The sequence below is a fragment of the Suillus discolor genome (assembly GCF_016758755.1).
Source record: "Suillus discolor strain FC423 chromosome Unknown F5147scaffold_5, whole genome shotgun sequence".
In the NCBI taxonomy this organism is placed as follows: Eukaryota; Fungi; Basidiomycota; class Agaricomycetes; order Boletales; family Suillaceae; genus Suillus; species Suillus discolor.
This window is the reverse complement of record NW_024541252.1, coordinates 851,112-867,804: the sequence shown is the minus strand read 5'-3', so window position 1 is coordinate 867,804 and position 16,693 is coordinate 851,112. Positions and strand designations below refer to the sequence as shown.

At 49.1% G+C, this 16,693-nt stretch overlaps 8 protein-coding genes across 8 annotated transcripts; 6 read left to right on the top strand and 2 right to left on the bottom strand.

Moving 5' to 3' along the window:
* On the top strand, nt 1-609 carry F5147DRAFT_567390 (uncharacterized protein; the record flags this gene model as incomplete). Its single annotated transcript, XM_041430853.1, has 4 exons — nt 1-102; nt 157-292; nt 349-390; nt 443-609. The coding sequence occupies 4 exons, from the start codon at nt 1-3 to the stop codon at nt 607-609; spliced, it is 447 nt and encodes a 148-aa protein (XP_041298144.1).
* A 704-nt stretch (nt 610-1,313) lies between these two features.
* On the top strand, nt 1,314-3,485 carry F5147DRAFT_833527 (malate dehydrogenase; the record flags this gene model as incomplete). Its single annotated transcript, XM_041443869.1, has 11 exons — nt 1,314-1,383; nt 1,443-1,621; nt 1,679-1,762; nt 1,814-1,904; nt 1,957-2,044; nt 2,095-2,281; nt 2,340-2,661; nt 2,715-2,815; nt 2,868-3,093; nt 3,149-3,342; nt 3,402-3,485. 11 exons carry the CDS (start codon nt 1,314-1,316, stop codon nt 3,483-3,485), a joined length of 1,626 nt encoding a protein of 541 aa, XP_041298143.1.
* A 2,416-nt stretch (nt 3,486-5,901) lies between these two features.
* Nucleotides 5,902-6,878, top strand: F5147DRAFT_555167 (uncharacterized protein; the record flags this gene model as incomplete). The annotated part of the gene is made up of 3 exons (XM_041430486.1): nt 5,902-6,270; nt 6,463-6,629; nt 6,836-6,878. Coding segments are annotated over 3 exons (579 nt in total), but the record flags the coding sequence as incomplete, so codon positions are not given.
* F5147DRAFT_305284 (uncharacterized protein) lies at nt 6,729-9,598 on the top strand. The gene has a single exon (XM_041429129.1). The coding sequence runs from the start codon at nt 7,074-7,076 to the stop codon at nt 9,354-9,356; it is 2,283 nt and encodes a 760-aa protein (XP_041298141.1). The 5' UTR covers nt 6,729-7,073; the 3' UTR covers nt 9,357-9,598.
* Nucleotides 9,599-10,129: 531 nt separating this feature from the next.
* Nucleotides 10,130-10,816, bottom strand: F5147DRAFT_566922 (uncharacterized protein; the record flags this gene model as incomplete). Its single annotated transcript, XM_041430827.1, has 2 exons — nt 10,130-10,441; nt 10,502-10,816. The coding sequence occupies 2 exons, from the start codon at nt 10,814-10,816 to the stop codon at nt 10,130-10,132; spliced, it is 627 nt and encodes a 208-aa protein (XP_041298140.1).
* A 963-nt stretch (nt 10,817-11,779) lies between these two features.
* On the bottom strand, nt 11,780-12,673 carry F5147DRAFT_671896 (histone-fold-containing protein). Its single transcript, XM_041435636.1, has 4 exons — nt 12,405-12,673; nt 12,250-12,354; nt 12,075-12,199; nt 11,780-12,019 (listed from the first exon to the last, which is right to left on the bottom strand). Exons 1-4 carry the CDS (start codon nt 12,595-12,597, stop codon nt 11,996-11,998), a joined length of 447 nt encoding a protein of 148 aa, XP_041298139.1. The 5' UTR covers nt 12,598-12,673; the 3' UTR covers nt 11,780-11,995.
* A 187-nt stretch (nt 12,674-12,860) lies between these two features.
* F5147DRAFT_567361 (histone-fold-containing protein) lies at nt 12,861-13,388 on the top strand (the record flags this gene model as incomplete). The annotated part of the gene is made up of 3 exons (XM_041430849.1): nt 12,861-13,032; nt 13,089-13,218; nt 13,271-13,388. The coding sequence occupies 3 exons, from the start codon at nt 12,861-12,863 to the stop codon at nt 13,386-13,388; spliced, it is 420 nt and encodes a 139-aa protein (XP_041298138.1).
* F5147DRAFT_305258 (ERG2/sigma1 receptor-like protein) lies at nt 13,384-14,530 on the top strand. The gene is made up of 3 exons (XM_041429128.1): nt 13,384-13,801; nt 13,852-14,308; nt 14,371-14,530. The coding sequence occupies exons 1-3, from the start codon at nt 13,658-13,660 to the stop codon at nt 14,502-14,504; spliced, it is 735 nt and encodes a 244-aa protein (XP_041298137.1). The 5' UTR covers nt 13,384-13,657; the 3' UTR covers nt 14,505-14,530.
* The last annotated feature ends 2,163 nt before the right edge of the window (nt 14,531-16,693 follow it).

The window sequence follows — 16,693 nt, the reverse complement described above, 5'->3', positions numbered from 1 at the left end:
ATGACCAAGAAACGGAAAGAGAAGGAACCGCAGCGCGAGCGCGAGCTGGGAAAGTCAATCTTACCATTTTCAAGAGTGCAAAAGATAATCAAAGCGGACAAGGTAGTTGTCAATGGATCCTACCCAGATGGCGTATAGCGTCATGCAGCATTTCAGGAACTTCCAATAGTCGCGCGCGACGCGACTTTCTTAATCTCACTTGCCACCGAGGAGTTCATCAGAAGACTTTCAGAGGCATGCCAGAAGCTCGCGGAGCGGGAGAAGCGAACAACTGTGCAACAGAAGGACGTCGGTACGTCTGGAGCGTGCTGTGTCAGTACTTCATTTCTCAGTTTCATTCTCTCGCAGCAAGTGTAGTGCGGCGAGCAGATGAATTTATGTTCCTCGAGGGTACGTTCTTCAAGGGTTTAATCATCTCCTCTTTTCATAGCGTCGCATGCAGAGATCATCGCTTTTCAACGCACGGAACCTCCACAAAAACGCAAACCTAAAGCATTACAGGATGCAGAGAGCCAGAGTGAACCAACGATGCTCGATAAGTTTGTCACTAGAGGAGAGGAGAGTCAGGAACAGGGCGCTGTTGCAGAACCACCCAAATACAAGCAATAGTACGTTAGGCATCTAGATTTTCTGAGCTTTTTGCTAATTCTTCTCGCCAGTAAAAGCAAGGAAATTCTATCGGACACAGACGACGAGGAGATGTCATGATACCGGTAGATTTCTCAGTATTTGTCTATGTTACTTTCGTTCGCGTTGGGCTCCTGTCGAGTCACCCTCGCCAATGTTGTCATAGACGAAGATAGGACAATGTATGCAGGATAAATGCGTAATCTATGAGGGTAAGAATCCTCGGCCCGATTCTTTTTGAAGACATGACTACCCAGGAATGGCTGATGAAGGTAAGTACATTCCCTCACTTTTTAGATAATCACATGGTCGAGGAGGTTTGTGTAAGTGTGATTCCTTACAACTAATGCAGTACTTGACTACTGTTTCTCAAAAGCACGGGTGACCACCAGGGCCGTGTAGCCTCTCGTGTGGGTGTTTCGGAGCGATCTCCATCACCGCATCACTCAAACGCTATGCGTGTCTTCCGTGGTCACAACCAAACAAGTTCGCACTCACACCGTGCACTGTCCATTGACACGCTCAGCGATTACCGTTCTCATCACTGATTTACATCTATATATACTATACGATGATCCTTTCCTTCTCAGGACCTTCTCATATTGCTGCTCATTTTATTTCTTCTCTCCCTTTCTGTCTCCCTTTCGCAAAATTACAACTATCTTTCCTACTGTAAACCATATAGAATGTCTATCGTACTTACCCCTTACTGGTCACCGGATGAGGGCATCCAGAAGCTCAAGATAGAAGCTCGGGGTGCGTTTGGTCTACTCCATCGATATCCATACCTCATACCGAATTTTCACTGCCTTTAGCTAAAGCTCCAGCTGCGCCAGGCCTCGCGCCACCAGTTTTCAGTATGAAAGCTCAGTTGGATCGTACCCTTCTCCAATTACGCTCCAGGACATCCCCTATCGAGAAATATACGTTCCTTGCGCAAGTCAAGCAAGCAGATGTCGAGGCCTTTTACAAGCTATGTCTCGAGTACATGCCAGTATGAGACAAGTGGTGTCAGAATCTTTGGAAAACACAATTAACTGTTTATACTCAGGAGATCATACCTATAATCTACACACCAACTGTCGGTGATGCATGCCTACAGTACTCAAAAATTTACAGGAACCGCGAGGGTTTGGTAATGAATACAAATACCTCATGAGTCTTCTTGGCTTAATGGGTGCTGCAGTTCATCTCTCTCAAGGACAAAGGCAGAATTGGGAACATTCTGCGCAACTGGCCCCTTGCAAACGAGGCTCGGATCAGCGTCGTCACGGATGGTTCGTGTCATCTAATTTGGTTGGATGATCAGTGCTTAATAATATGCACCAGGTTCACGAATACTTGGGCTTGGTGACCTTGGTGCAAATGGGATGCCCATTGCCGTTGGCAAACTCTCTCTTTACGTCGCCTGTGCTGGGTGCGTCCACCCCAGTCTTATTCTTGTAACCGCCTGACCATTGATTTTAGTATCCGCCCATCGTCCACTTTCCCCATCACGCTTGACCTTGGAACTGACAATTCCTCTAATCTTTCCGACCCCTTGTATCTCGGGCTGCGCCAACGCCGGCCCCTTGATGCGGAATATGATGCCTTCATGGATGAGTTTATCACCGAGATGGGACGTGTCCACCCCAAAGTTTTGGTGCAATTCGAGGTCCGTTGACATTCTTCAACTTTTCCATTTTAGAAACAAACAATCTTGTGGGCAATAGGATTTTTCCACCGACCATGCATTTTCCTACCTTGAACGTTTTCGTAATAGACTCCCACTGTTCAATGACGATATCCAAGGTACAGGTGCTGTTGTCCTTGCAGGGCTCCTTTCCGCTGCACGACTGGTTCCCGTCCCGCGCAACGAACATAGAATCTTGCTGTTTGGCGCCGGCAGCGCCAGTGTAGGAGTTGCTAAGCAGCTTATGAGCTTTTTTACAATTACTGGGATGAGCGAGGAAGCAGCCAGGAGTCAAATCTGGCTCGTGGATTCGAAGGGACTCGTTTACGTCGGCAGGGAAGAGGTTGCTGACCACAAAATGTGTATGCCCCCTTTTCTTCGGAGGATGGTTCACACCTAACAGGCTATGCCATAGATTTCGCAAGGAGGCATTACACAGGTATTCCAATGAAGGACCTTACAGAAATTGTCAAGTATGTGAAGCCAACTGCGCTCCTTGGTCTCTCGACAATCGCGGTATGATTCAAACATATATTCTGTATTCATTGTCACGCTCACTCTCTTTCAGGGTGCCTTTACCCCGGAAGTCATCCGTCAGATGTCGCAGAACACGCCTCGCCCTATCATCTTCCCTCTCTCCAACCCTGTCCAACTCTCAGAGTGCACGTTCACTGAGGCTCTCATACACAGCAACGGCACCGCAATTTTCGCAAGTGGCTCGCCATTTGGAAGCGAGGTCATTGGTGGCGTCAGGAGGGAACCAGGCCAGGGTAATAATATGTACATCTTCCCTGGTAGGTTCTCTCTCTCGTTCTATGCCTGTATCTGAGCTGGACTGCTGTATCTCAGGGCTTGGTTTGGGTGCGATACTGTGCCGCGCCAAGAGCGTGACAGATAGTATGGTACAAGCGGCTGCATTCGGATTAGCGGGTTCTCTTTCGTGGGATGAACGGGCACTAGAGCTCGTGTACCCTCGTGTCGAGCGCATCAGGGAGATCAGTGCACATATTGCTGTCAAGGTGATACGGGCAGCGCAGCAGGCGGTATGTATAGCTACCTTATGATCCTCGACAGTATTCAAAAGCTTATAACGCATTTTCAGGGCGTGGACAACTCGACGGATCTGAAAAGAATGAATGATACAGTCTTGTTAGAGTTTGTCAAGGGCAAGATGTGGAACCCTTGAATGTTCAAAGAAACTGTAGTGATTAGTGTCCTGTGAAAAAATGTCAGGACGGTCTTCGGGTTAGTCAGTAGCTTGCGAATTTAACAACACGAAACACAATAATTGTAGTTGCGGTCACGATTTCAATGCGCTCCCAGTCAAACGTTGCTTTGTGCACTTGCCTCGCGACCGATGGTGCGACCGGATTTTACAATAACAGCAGCTTGGAGAGCTTATTGGTCCACGATCAGCCACTGGTGGGGTGAAATCTAACGCCCATGATGGTGAACTTGGCAAGCTCAGCTGATCGATCCTCCCGAAGAATTCCCTTCAGTTATCTCATAGACAAGAGAAGCTCTTCTCGAGTCTGCTCGGTACAGGTGATCGAGACGTTTCACCGTGGATAGTGACGGATGTTGAGTTCGCCCTCACAAGTGGTAACCGCGACAGTTTGCGTACATTTTCAAGTGTCCCATGTACAGCAAGTGTATTTTGTTGCTAAGTTCCGTATTAACTTATCGTCCACTGATCAGGTTATAATACTAATGAACGAAACGAAACTGGTGGCAGGCTTGTTGAGAGGATCCGTTACAAATCTCACCAGTTTTCCATAGCCTCGAATAATCCAATGGAAAACTGCTCTTCTCCATGAACCAATCCAACTCAAAATGCTGATCTAGATCTATGACGAAGATAAGTAAGGAGATAACACAATTGAATGAGATATACTCCAGGGCGGATCTCAAAAAACGTTCTGTAGGAGTCTGGAGGACTCCGGAGAGACCATGCTATTAGGGAGTTGATGGAAATACATACATCAATTTCGGGTATCATCGATCACCGCATTTGATCATGAGAATTTCATAGTATTCGTGCCACAGAATAGGGACTGCCCGACAGTCCAGACGACAAACCTGTAAACTAGTCATAAGAATCAGTCGAATACCTAGTAGGCCAAACTCACCAAACGCAACTAGGATGTCCGAGTCTGGTGCATCGATCGGAATTCGTACATGGTCAATCACTTACTACTGTGATACAAAACTCTCAGGTTCGTCAGTCTTCCCTCAAGGCTTCAGATCATCATGCCAATATCAGGCCGGGGAGATGGAGATTTGATGCCCAATCAGATTAATGACGTTTATTATTGGGATATCTGTAAACCTACCAACATAAACGTCTGCGTATTGCACAAGCCTAATCAGATTAGCCGAACCACTGCTCCAATTTCGGAATTTTCGCGCCTACAGTAAAATTGTCACTGCCAATAATAAATCTTTCGGAATGTTCGCAAATAACAGATATGCCTAGTGTAGCTGTTTGGACAGTGGTGATGTTCAGCTAGGTATGAAGGTTGGCACCTGCGAATGAAATCAAATTACCTTGGAAAAAGGAATTGGGGCGAACCGATCTTGAGTCTGCTGGGTGCGTGTTTTTCTAGGCTCCCTTGAGGATGTTCTATATTGAATAATGACATCACCAGCTACTTGAACAGCAGACCCAGGGGCCCATGTCACCCCTCGCAGGGACAGGACGCCCGTGAGAAATCGGAGTGTGCGTCCGGTGTGGGTTGAGTCATGAAGAATGCTGGATATGATCGCGACGGTTGTATGAAAACTAGTGACTCTAGGAGGCTAGCCGAGCAGGGATAAGATTTAGTTAAGGGACTGTGGAGTGGACGAAGCAAGGAGGAACCATGAGAAATTCGGGTCAAGCCTGAGAGTGAAAGGATGTAATTTCCAGAAAAGGAGAATGACGTAGGGCTGGTGGCGCTGGGGGCCCTACCCTGTTTTTGTTCGTGTGGAGCATTCCGTGTAAAATGAGCGAAACAGATCCAAGCGCGCAGCTCAGAAACGTTTAACAGGTTTTTCTTGTTCCTAATTTACAATACTCTGATCTTGTCGCAGGTCGAGCTCACTGTTCTCTACGTCCTCCAGCATACTTGCTAATCTGGAAAAACACCGTGACTTCAGCACCATCAATTTTGTAGCAACCGACGCGTTACGCGAGCGATAAAGCCGCGACGCATCGCGAAGCCCATACCCCAACATAAATAAAGCCAAGCCAACGATACCCTTGCAGCCGTACTAGCGCCTTCCGCTCCAGATGGCGTCAGCGACGCCTCTTTCTGTGCGTTGATCCACTTACTCTTCCCTTCCTCTATCGTCTAGGTGCTAATGCCTTTTTTATCTCTTTTTCCTCTTCACTTATCGCAACAGGATTTCTCTCCTCCTCGCCTGATACATCCTTCCGAGTTCCCGGGCCCCACAAATGATGATATTGAGGCTGTCATTCAAATGGCCACATCATCTAGGCAATCTCAGGATTCCCGTCAGCTAGCCCCCCTACGAGATACCCGCGCTCAGTTGTTCGTTGGAAATGTATGGTCGTCTGTAGACCCTCCTGAGTGCTGATCAGCCCTGACCAGATATTGCAGCTCCCGTATCGTGTCCGTTGGCAAGACCTCAAGGATCTTTTTCGTCGCGCAGGCACTGTCTTGCGTGCTGATGTATCATTAGGGCCTGACAATCGCTCACGAGGCTATGGTACTGTCCTTCTGGCCACCGCAGAGGATGCGGGAAGGGCAATTGACATGTTAAATGGATTTTGCTGGCAAACCAGGGTCCTGGAGGTGCGCCCCGACAGGCTTGGCGCAAGTGTCGATGAAATGGGCAGCAGCCTCGCAATCCGAGGCGCAAATGGGCACCCCTCAGGGTTCCCATCTTCAGGCAATCCACATGATGAAATCACATCTGGACAGGATGTGGTGGGTGGCACTGGAATGAAAACCCTATTTGTGGGTAACGTGAGTCTGTCAATCTTCTTGCTTGATTTTTCCCCTCCTTCATTGATACTCCTCCCATTATGGATTATCACGTGAGATTCGAGTTTGTGCAAGTAACCTTCTACCATTACCATCTCTGTATATTTCTTTCCTGGCCTATATTTTACATGTGGTGCCGCAAGCGTCTATTTGCTCATATTTCTTCCACCCCAGCTTCCCTTCCATATCCAATGGCAGGATTTGAAGGACCTGTTTCGTGCAGCTGGTGCTGTTGCTCGAGCAGATGTTACCGTTGGGCCCGATGGGCGCTCCCGCGGGTTCGGAACAGTCAGCTTTGTCACAGAAGATGGTGCTGAGCGAGCATGTAGGATGTTTGATGGGTGCGTGGCTGCCTTCTTCATGATGTACCATGCGCCTTCCGAGTTTCTTATACATCCCTATCTTGTTCACATTTTGATCATGAAATATTTTTTGCTGTGAGCGATGTGGCGTGTCGCGGCATTACACACGATTGGAACCCTTCGATGCCTTCGTGTTCTGTTAATCGATTTCGGCTCATGTGCTGACTATTCGTGATCCATTCCAGGTATGAATTCAATGGACGACCATTGAAGGTCCACTACGATAAATTCTCGCCGTCCGCAGCCTCGATACCTCATGTTGGCGTACAAATACCAGTCCCATCCACTCTATCACAGTATGATACTCTTGGATCCCACTTGCAATCCCTACAACTGGAGTCCCATCAGTTGGGACGCCAACAAAATGAACATCTATCTCAGCTCACACTCGATGGGCTGTTGCATTCGCAGCTGGATTCTCTGATGCACCCCCCATTAGATCCACTTCGACGTGCTGATCGAGATCCCATAACATCATCTCAGCTGGAAGTCCTGTTAGCTCGCTCTATTGCGTCATCAGGTTCTCTATCCTCCGACCTTTCTCTCGGTTCAAGTCCCCTTACCTCCGCCCCCCTCACTTCGCCCTCACCTGCACTCCTGCATACTCAGTCCCTTGCACCGTCAGCAGCCCATTCACTAGCACCTACGCCCACCCATCCACATTCATTGACAAGTTCACCTCATCTAGGGTTCTCAAATAATAGTTCGACAAACTTCGCTCCCCTTAGTCTATCTCTGGGTGCCGACGCCCTTGCCATCAAGTTGCCCCCACACTCGGGTGTTGCCGATTCCCTCAGCTTGAAGCTAAACACGGACATGAAACTCGGAAGCGATAATTATCCGCTATCATCAAATAAATCGCGGACATCAAACTCCAGCTCGCCGCGTCCAAGTGTCTCTGCGGGCTCTTCGCAAGCGCAAAGCTATACCACAACGAGTTCATCAGGGTCATCACGACCAAGCTTTAGTACAACATCATCATTGACTGATGGTACGAACTTCTCACAGCGGCTGTCGTTTGGCGCATCGCAATCCCAGCGACCGTCCTTCAGCTCTTCGACATCTCAGCGGCCCACCTTTAGCTCCACACCTCAGCGCCCGTCTTTTAGCAGTGGTTCTGCGCGGCGCCCTACATTCAGTGCGAGCTCGCTATTGAACGAGCCGTTCTTTGATGACGAACGAGAGGGGCAGGGGTCTGTGGGTCATCCTGTTAGTATGGGCACGTCGCGGGAGAACTCGGGCTCGAGCTCGAGCTCGACATTTTCCCTACCGCATAAACTGACTCGTCCTAAGTCGGACGTAGGCAGTGATACCGCGTCAACGTCCCCTCCGGCGAGCGGGGGATGGCCAAGTATGTCGAGTCCCCGGCAGACCTCGCCTAAATCTGTCGTGCTTGCACATCCGATCCTCAATTCAGACTTGCCGAATAAGTCTCAATCTATGTGGGGCGCTTCAGAGGTCGAACCAAGCCAGGGATCCACACCAGCCAAGTTTGAGGGGTCAGGAAACACCAACGTCACCGCGACCGCACTTGGATCTCTGGGTTTGCGAAGGTCCAAGGCGCTAGCTTCCAAGGCTGCAGAGAAAAACAAAATATCTTCGCTAAATTCGAAGCCTACATCTTCGTCTCCGCAGAAGCAAACATTGCCACAGAAACCGGCATCCTCCCGCCGACAGCCTGGACCTATTGCGCTGCCTCCTCCATGTACATTTACACTCCCACATCCACCGGTACTATCCCCATACCCTCCACCCCACCCACAGAGTCCAATGTATCACGCTGGCTATGCACCATCTCATCCCATGAGCCCGTTGCATCATCCTGGTGTGCGCAGCCCTATACATCACCCCACGATCAGCCCGCTCCATTCCCCTTACCATATGCACTATGGTGTCATAACACCACACGGCCTGCCTCCCATTACTCCAAGCATGCCGCCATTTACATTCTTGCAGCCAACAAATGGGCACGCTAATACCACAGAGCAGCAGAGTTCAAATGATGGGAGTTACCGGGGTCAGGCAGCGGAAGGCCAAACTGAGGCTCCCCTGCCATCATCTCCATACCACCTCCCGCCGCATTCCCAAGTTCCGTACTCGTCACACCTGCCTTCGCACATGTTCTCCCCCGGAATTCCTCTTTCACCTGGGATCATGGTGCCTGTATCCACCGGATACCCGTCATCAGTGACGATGGTGCCGTTGACGCCTGGTGGGGTGCCGATGACGCCTGGCGTGACGATGACACCTGGTGCGTTTTGGCCGCAGGCACCGTGGATAAACCCAGCTCCGGGAGCCCCCGTGCATGCAGACGAGCAATGGCACAATCATGGCCATCCCCCTAATTCTGGGGGCGATTATTTCCCTCCGCAGAGTGGACCGGCTGATGATACAGGTTACTTCCCACCCGTCTGCGGCATTGCAAAAGAGATCTTTAGAGAGGGAAGCGAATTTCATTCGAGTGAGCAAGAGGGAGAGAGCCAGTCGAGGGCTTCCTCGTCTTGCGCAGGGATGGTTTCTCCTGCGCTTCAATCGACGCAGGAGGGAGAGCGTGTTGACAGCGACCGCGGGCACAGGGAAGCGCGACGGACAGTGTCACCCCAGCCAAATCGGTTTACGACAACGGAAGGGGGCCATGTACCCCGCAGGGCGGGCCTAACTCATCGGCCAGAATCAGATCCAACCAACGGGAAGAGACAGAGCTGATACGGGGTTCTCATTTATTTGTAGGTTGCAGGTCGGGGCAGGGTCTCATTTGTTTTTGCATTGTAGTACAATCTTTAGCATCATACCTACCGGAACATCTGTGCATACCTATATATTTTCTTGATTGTTGAGAACGTTTCCTAATTCATGTCCCTAGTACTTCGTAATTAGATAAAGTTTGTCTTTCTATAACGGCCATCGCCAGGAACTGTTACTGCCCCTTACCGCCATCGATCGTGTGTGCGATTGAAAACCGTTATGACCACCTTAGTTTATCGTTGATCTCGCGTCGACGCAAACTGATATGTTGACATTGACGTGTCTTGTATTCCAATCCGATACTATTACACACTTGGTCCGCACATTCATTCCACGGGTCCAGGGTTCAGCGCTACGTTCCACAAATCGATCTCGCATTGACACCCCTCCCTGAAGATTCTAGTCAACTTCTCATAGGGAATGTCCTTCCAGCTCTCATAGTTAGTCTTGAAGAAATCTATGCAGAGACGACGTCAATGGTTGGATAGAGTTATACAGCGCATCGATCCCTTACTGATTTGTTGAATCGTGGACTTGCGGTGCTTGGCGTTATCGACAGCCCAGATGTTGTACCATGCAGTATCTGGAAACATCGTCAGATCAGTTTGGAGGCTCGCGCACTACTGGAAGAAAATACTAACCTTTGTGTAAAGCATTCGCTTGAAGGTCACTAGCGATCGCATAGTACGACTAACGATCGAGTCCGAGTCAGCCTCGACTGTTATGAATTGACCTCATATCCCTTCACGAACCTGAATACCGGGGACTTGGGCGAGCAAAGAGACTACCCAGTTCTGATCCTCCGCAGTGTCAGAGATGAACTTTGAGTATTTTTCAGTTGCCTCTTCCCTCCTGGCAGAGAAGACTACAGTGTCTGGGATGTTCAGCTGATCGGGATCGGTGCAAGTTTTGAGGGCGTTTGGAGCCCACTGCGTCAGCGTGTTGTTGAGAGTTGAGGTCAATTTCCCATATATCGTTGGGTTGGGAGCTTTTGCAGCGCGATCGGCGTTGTATGCTATGAGTTGCACGCAGTAGAAGAAATCTTGCTGCGCGTTACAGAGTGATGAGCCACAGCTTGAAACATCAACAGATATTAAGTAACATACAATCATGTACCATTTGAAACCATGGAGAACGTGCTTGCTGTCTGCATCTGCAACACGCATGTCCTCGACAAACTGGTTGTGAAGCAACTGGTTCCAAATGTCTTGGTTGTCCCGAATGAGACGATTGACGAGGTCCCTGTAAATGTGAAATGAGTATGGTGAGCCTATATACAGTGGGAAGACATGCTCTTGGGGGATATCATCATTAAGACATGCATCGGGTGGGCCATCATGGCTAAGGTCTTGCGCAGGAACATCATGGTTGGCCGCTGACTCGTTGAGACGGTGGTTTGCTTGGGTGGGGTATTCTGCCATGGTGTTACAGTTCTTGGGGAATGGATTGAAAGCGAAAATTCCTAGGCCATTTATACGGGCATGAAGCGAATAATTCGCTACTATCTATCAGAGGTTAGGCTATCTTGAATCTGACCATCAGATGATCTGGATAGATATGAAGTTCAAGACCACCGGATAAGTCGTGAAATCCGAGATGAAAACTAGCACGAGGTGTCTGCAAGCTGGGAAGCCTGTCATTTAGGGAGCGAATGCATAGCCGGCATCGGGGTATGGGGAGACCGTAAGCCGGCGTTGATCACATTTTACGTCTGTTTGACACACAGGGAGCATGTTCCTGTTCAATGAACCGAATATGAGATCGTAACACATCACGGGGTATCTATTACTCGCGGAAGCTCGAGTAGCCAGAGGGCCAGATCACCCGAGTATGGCATCCAAGTTACTAAAGTCTGGGATCGTGAGCCGAAGGGCGGGGTTCTAGTACTTCGTAATAGCGGGGATTAACGTGCCTTTTGTCCAAGGAGGCGAACGAACGATGTGATGATCACCTCGTGCCCAAGCCAGAAGCAAGGACAGCATTTGATATCGGTCTTATTCAATAGATTTGATTGGCTTTTCATAAGGGATAGAACTAGTATGTAAGATCCTGATGTTGCAGACTCACCGATACACGGTGTACAGCCTACAGGGAGCAAATACAATGGGTGAGTCCGGGACGGCCCGTGCGCGCGCGCCAATTGCACTCACTTGCCCAAAACTCCACTGTGACCCCACAAGCATTCATGTATCCACCGGTTGGTTTGGCATCGTCGAGTAAGGTCTGAGACACAGATCCCTCCTGAGCATTGGATGAGGGGTACTTACTAGTGACAGATATTCAAGAGGAGTCCGAGTCGGTCTTCGAGTTGGAGTTGAAGCTACATACTCAGGTTTCAAGGCATCCGACGTCACTGAAGGTCTAAGCCATGAAGCATACCAATGGCTTGCAGTCACGGTACTCAACTTCAAGCATATACTACATATCGATGGTCACTTCTAGGGACACTCGCCGTGGAGTTCACTATTGATTACTTGAAAAGTTCGCGCACTTGGCAAGTTCCAAATCGAAGAGTAGATTAAAATAATGTAAATGGTACATCTACAATACAACAGCGCATGCTGTCCAGCGAGATAACAGTAGAACAGTCAAGTATAAGCCTACTTCGCCGATGAGCTCGAGAACTGCAGGTGCAACAGATGAGTAAGATAGCCGCGATATGAAGGTGAAAGAACTGACCTTGGTGACACTCTTGGTGCCTTCCGAGATGGCGTGTTTGGCAAGTTCACCAGGCAGAATAAGTCGTACAGATGTTTGGATCTCCCGAGAAGATATTGTCGATTTTTTGGAGTAAGCAGCGAGTTCTGGATGGAAGAGGTTAGGAATGATAAAAAGACAATGAGAGAGTACATACTGGATGCTTCCGTTGCGATGCGCTCGAAGATGTCGTTGACAAATGAGTTCAAGATGGCCATTGCCTTGTTGGAGATACCGGTATCAGGGTGCACCTGCCTCAACACTGCAACGAGAGTCAGATCTGGAACTGTAAGAAATGTTAATAGTACGCACCCTTGTAAATGTAACTGGAGTAGGTCTCCTTGCGGACTTTACGGCGCTTCTTCTTTTCACCATCAGCCCCGGCAGCAGCAGCAGCAGAAGTCTTTGTAGCCTTCTTAGCCTTGTCTGTCGTCTTTGCAGGTGCCTTTGAGGCAGCGGTGGAAGCAGGGGCCTTTGAGGCGGTGGAGACTGGTTTAGGTGCCATTTGATGAAGAGGTAGTGTGAATGTGGATGATTATCTGACAGATTTGGTTCGGGCGTTTGTATTTATCGTTTGTGACGCGTGTGGTCTTATTTGGTACCAGATCAACGCGTCCACATTTCTTTGTTGATTGTTGAACCTTATTGAATAAAATCACGTGTTGCCAGTATAAATACAGCTGTCCATTGATCCCGGCTCCCCTATTGCGTTCCCGTCCTCCGTCGTTGTACATACACACTCTCACAACACACTTCAATCTAACTATCATGTCTGGCAAAGTCGGCGGAAAGGCAAAGTCTGGTGGCAAAGCCTCTGGTGAATCATCATCCAAGTCTCAATCCCGTTCAGCCAAAGCCGGTCTTCAATTCCCCGTCGGTCGTGTTCACCGTCTCTTGAAGAAGGGAAACTACGCACAGCGTGTTGGTGCTGGCGCACCTGGTAAGGCCTTCACTGAATTCAATCACTCAGTAGTTCATTCTAACTTGGTGGAAAAGTCTACCTTGCAGCGGTACTAGAGTATCTGGCCGCTGAGATTCTCGAGCTTGCCGGTAACGCAGCACGCGACAACAAGAAGCAACGTATCGTTCCTAGACATTTGCAACTCGCCATCCGAAATGACGAAGAGTACGCAAAACATTCTCAGTCATTCCGCAGTGTCTAACTCGCTTTTCTATAGGCTGAACAAACTCCTTGGAGACGTCGTCATTTCACAGGGTGGCGTCGTGCCTTTCATCAACCCCGAACTGCTGCCCAGTAAAAGTGCAAAGGGCAAGAAAGAGAGCCAGGAAGTATAATCTTATTATTCGATTTATTTTCGGTGTTCGGTGTAGGATGTATTTGTATTTTTTATAGTAATCATTTTCTTTTCACTCTGGAATGCATCTCGTTGATACTGTTTTTAATGCGTGAGACGCGTCCGATTTTCGTGGTAGTCACGTGTGCGTGCCTCAGTTTCAGCTTTTTAAACCACGTCCACTACCGCAGTTAACGTTGCTGCTGTTGCAATTTCTTTCTTGTTCTTTCGCGAGTCACAACGAAAGGTCAAAATAACACTGAATTCGCAATGGGAGCCAAAAGATTAGGAAACGTGGACGCAGCTCTCGAGCAGCCTCCACCAAAGCCACAAAATAACTTTACAAAGTGGATAACACGTATAGCTGCATTGTTGCTCCTCGCTGCAACATTCACGTGGCTCGATGGTATCAAGGTCAGTCACTCCTCCAACTCTTCTACCGCACCAAATAACCTCAACCACAGGACCGGTGGTATGTTCTAGAGCCCAAGTTCCTCCATGAGCTTGCGCAAGAAGCCATCTCCGTCTCTCCGAATGACCCCCAAGGCATGATCAACCACATTCTTACTAACCTCACCTCTACGCACCCACAACTCGACTCCCCTGCTATCTCCCTCAACATGAACGCCTCTGAGTGGGTATTCAGCAATGCTGGAGGCGCAATGGGCGCAATGTACATCATCCACGCGTCCATCACTGAGTACCTCATTATTTTCGGTACCCCTCTAGGCACGGAAGGACACACGGGGTTGCACACCGCAGATGACTATTTCCATATCTTAGTCGGCGAACAGTGGGCGTTCAAACCAGGTGCACTGGAGATGGAGAGGTACGGCCCTGGGGATGTGCATTTCCTTCCCAGGGGTACGGCGAAGCAATACAAGATGCATGAGGGGTGCTTCGCGCTTGAGTATGCTCGGGGTACGTGGCACTTTGGGATAGCCTTGTTGTTTTGTCTCAATTTTTTCTTTCTCTTTTTTCAGGCTGGATCCCGTTGATGATGCCCTTCGGTCTCGCGGACACATTCACGTCTACCCTAGATCTTCCGACGTTATACCACACTGTCCGCATCACGGGCCGAGAGATGATTAAGAACTTGCTTGTTGGCAAGATATGATTGATCTAAGCTATATGAGACACGTTGGTTTCTGACGACACCTGTGATATGTTATAATACCCCTAGCCAGAAATCTTGCGCTGGCCGTTTTACCACGCAGTAATGCCATTTACTAGGAACTTTGCTCATCCCTGCTGTTTGATGGCATAATTGTCCGAGCCCTCGGTATCCGTGAGAGAGAGAGGTATAGAGCAAGATGACTACACTGCCACTGTATCAGGGTAATAGTATTTATAACAACTCGATGCACAAAGGGAGGGTAAAAATCCATGATTAAAGACTCGTAAAACTAACGCAGACGACAGCGATACAACATGGTAGAACTACACCAATCTGAATGAAGACCGTCCTCTGCTCGAGCGGTACTTTCCTCTTCATGGAGCACGTAGCATGGTTCTCCATGATGTCGAGCAGCGTCACAGATTTGTCTCTGAAAAAACGTGAATAGTAAGGCTGCTCGTGCTCATGCTCATCGAGTTCGGACATGGGCTGGAAGAAATGTGCAGAGTGGAGAAAAGGCGCGAGACGCTGTCGAATAATCGTTAGCCATCGACGCAGTCCTTTACGAATGGGAATATGCACACCACATAGCACTGGTCGCAGATTTGAGCGCTTCGACTACACAGCAATGAAGCTGTGAAGCAAGCATGAGGATAACACATGGAACATGGCTTTAAAAACGGCATGAATAAACGACTGCTCGACTTCCTCAACTCCCAACCATAGTACACCCATGGATGCCAGCTAAAGCTGACGACATGCTTAACAGCGAGGATCTGTTTTCAAAAGCTGTCTTGTGTGAGAGGGTTAGATATTGAATCCTGTAAGTAGACTGTCTCGTGAGTAATGGATTGTACGGTTATTACAAACATCATATTGGAAATGAAGATAGGCTCCTGGACTCAACAGCAACCATTGTCGTTGCTGGATAACCTAGCGACTATGTCTTCCTCCATCAGTAAGACACCAGTGACCACGCCACAGCAGACTATGCGAGGTCACACTGACTTGGGCGGTGGTGTGCACTTGCCTGGCGGCCGACACATCATCACGTGTTCGTCGGATGGCTCACTCCGCCTATGGGACCCAAAGAGTGGCGTACAGATAGGCGAGGACTGGCAACATGAGGATAACGTAGGATTGCGAGCCATGGCATTGTCTCCAAACGGCAAGACAGTTGCATGCGGAAGCAATGACTGGAAAGTTAGGTTGTGGGACATCGAGACGAGGAAGGTCATTGCCAAATGGTGGAGGCTGATGGCTCTAATGGTGCCGTCGACATCTACTACCACGTTGTCAAAGGCGTCGTTCTACTGCCTCTGAAAGCTCGTGGAGAGCTCTGTGACGGTGTTCATTGTCTAGAGGACAGAGGTCAAGCACGACAATGCTACGAAGGTAGGTGCCCTCTGGACAAAGTGGTGATAGCTTGCAGGACAGTTGCGCGGATTCCTGGAAATAGACGACAGTGCCCTCCTTGCTATAGCGCCAGGCCAGCGCTTCTGGAGGTGATGGATGGATAACGGATGATCGAGGTGGCCCTGCGGACGCAATGCAAGGGCTTGGCGGAAGAGAGAAGAGATAGAGTCGATGTTTTAAAGATCATTTTGGATATAGCCTTTGAGGCAGGCTCACGCAAGGTTGGTGAGAGCCTCTGCACGATCAGGATGGCCGATCGGATATTGATCCAGGACCAACTAAAAATGCTGTATGGCGTCATTTAGGTGAGGGACCATTGCCCGCACCCGTGTCTCCAGTAATTTCACATTCAACGATGGACTACAGCAGGTGTTCCGTCAAAAAAAGCCAACAACGTAGGCTGATGTCACTCACATCAAGCAGTGCACTGTCCTGATTGTTGTGAGCATGCGGAACAGCGGCCTTCAATGTGAGGGAAGGGTGAACACCACAAACAAACGGGAAGGAGTTGTCTACGAGATGCATGAGTGAGAAGGAGGTTGCTCACCGAAAGGCTCATTTCCATGATTGAGTAGCGCATCCCACGATGTTTCAAGTTTGCCAACGACTTCTCCATTACCCAGCATCCGATCGATTCCGATGGCTAATTTCTAGCGCCTACTTGAGTCAAGATTGACGGATATGTAGGTGGCTGCGGCAGTGCGGCTACGCGCTCAGAGGGCACTTGCAAATTTTCTTCGTTGGTGATAGGAAAAGCGTGCATGGGGTTATGG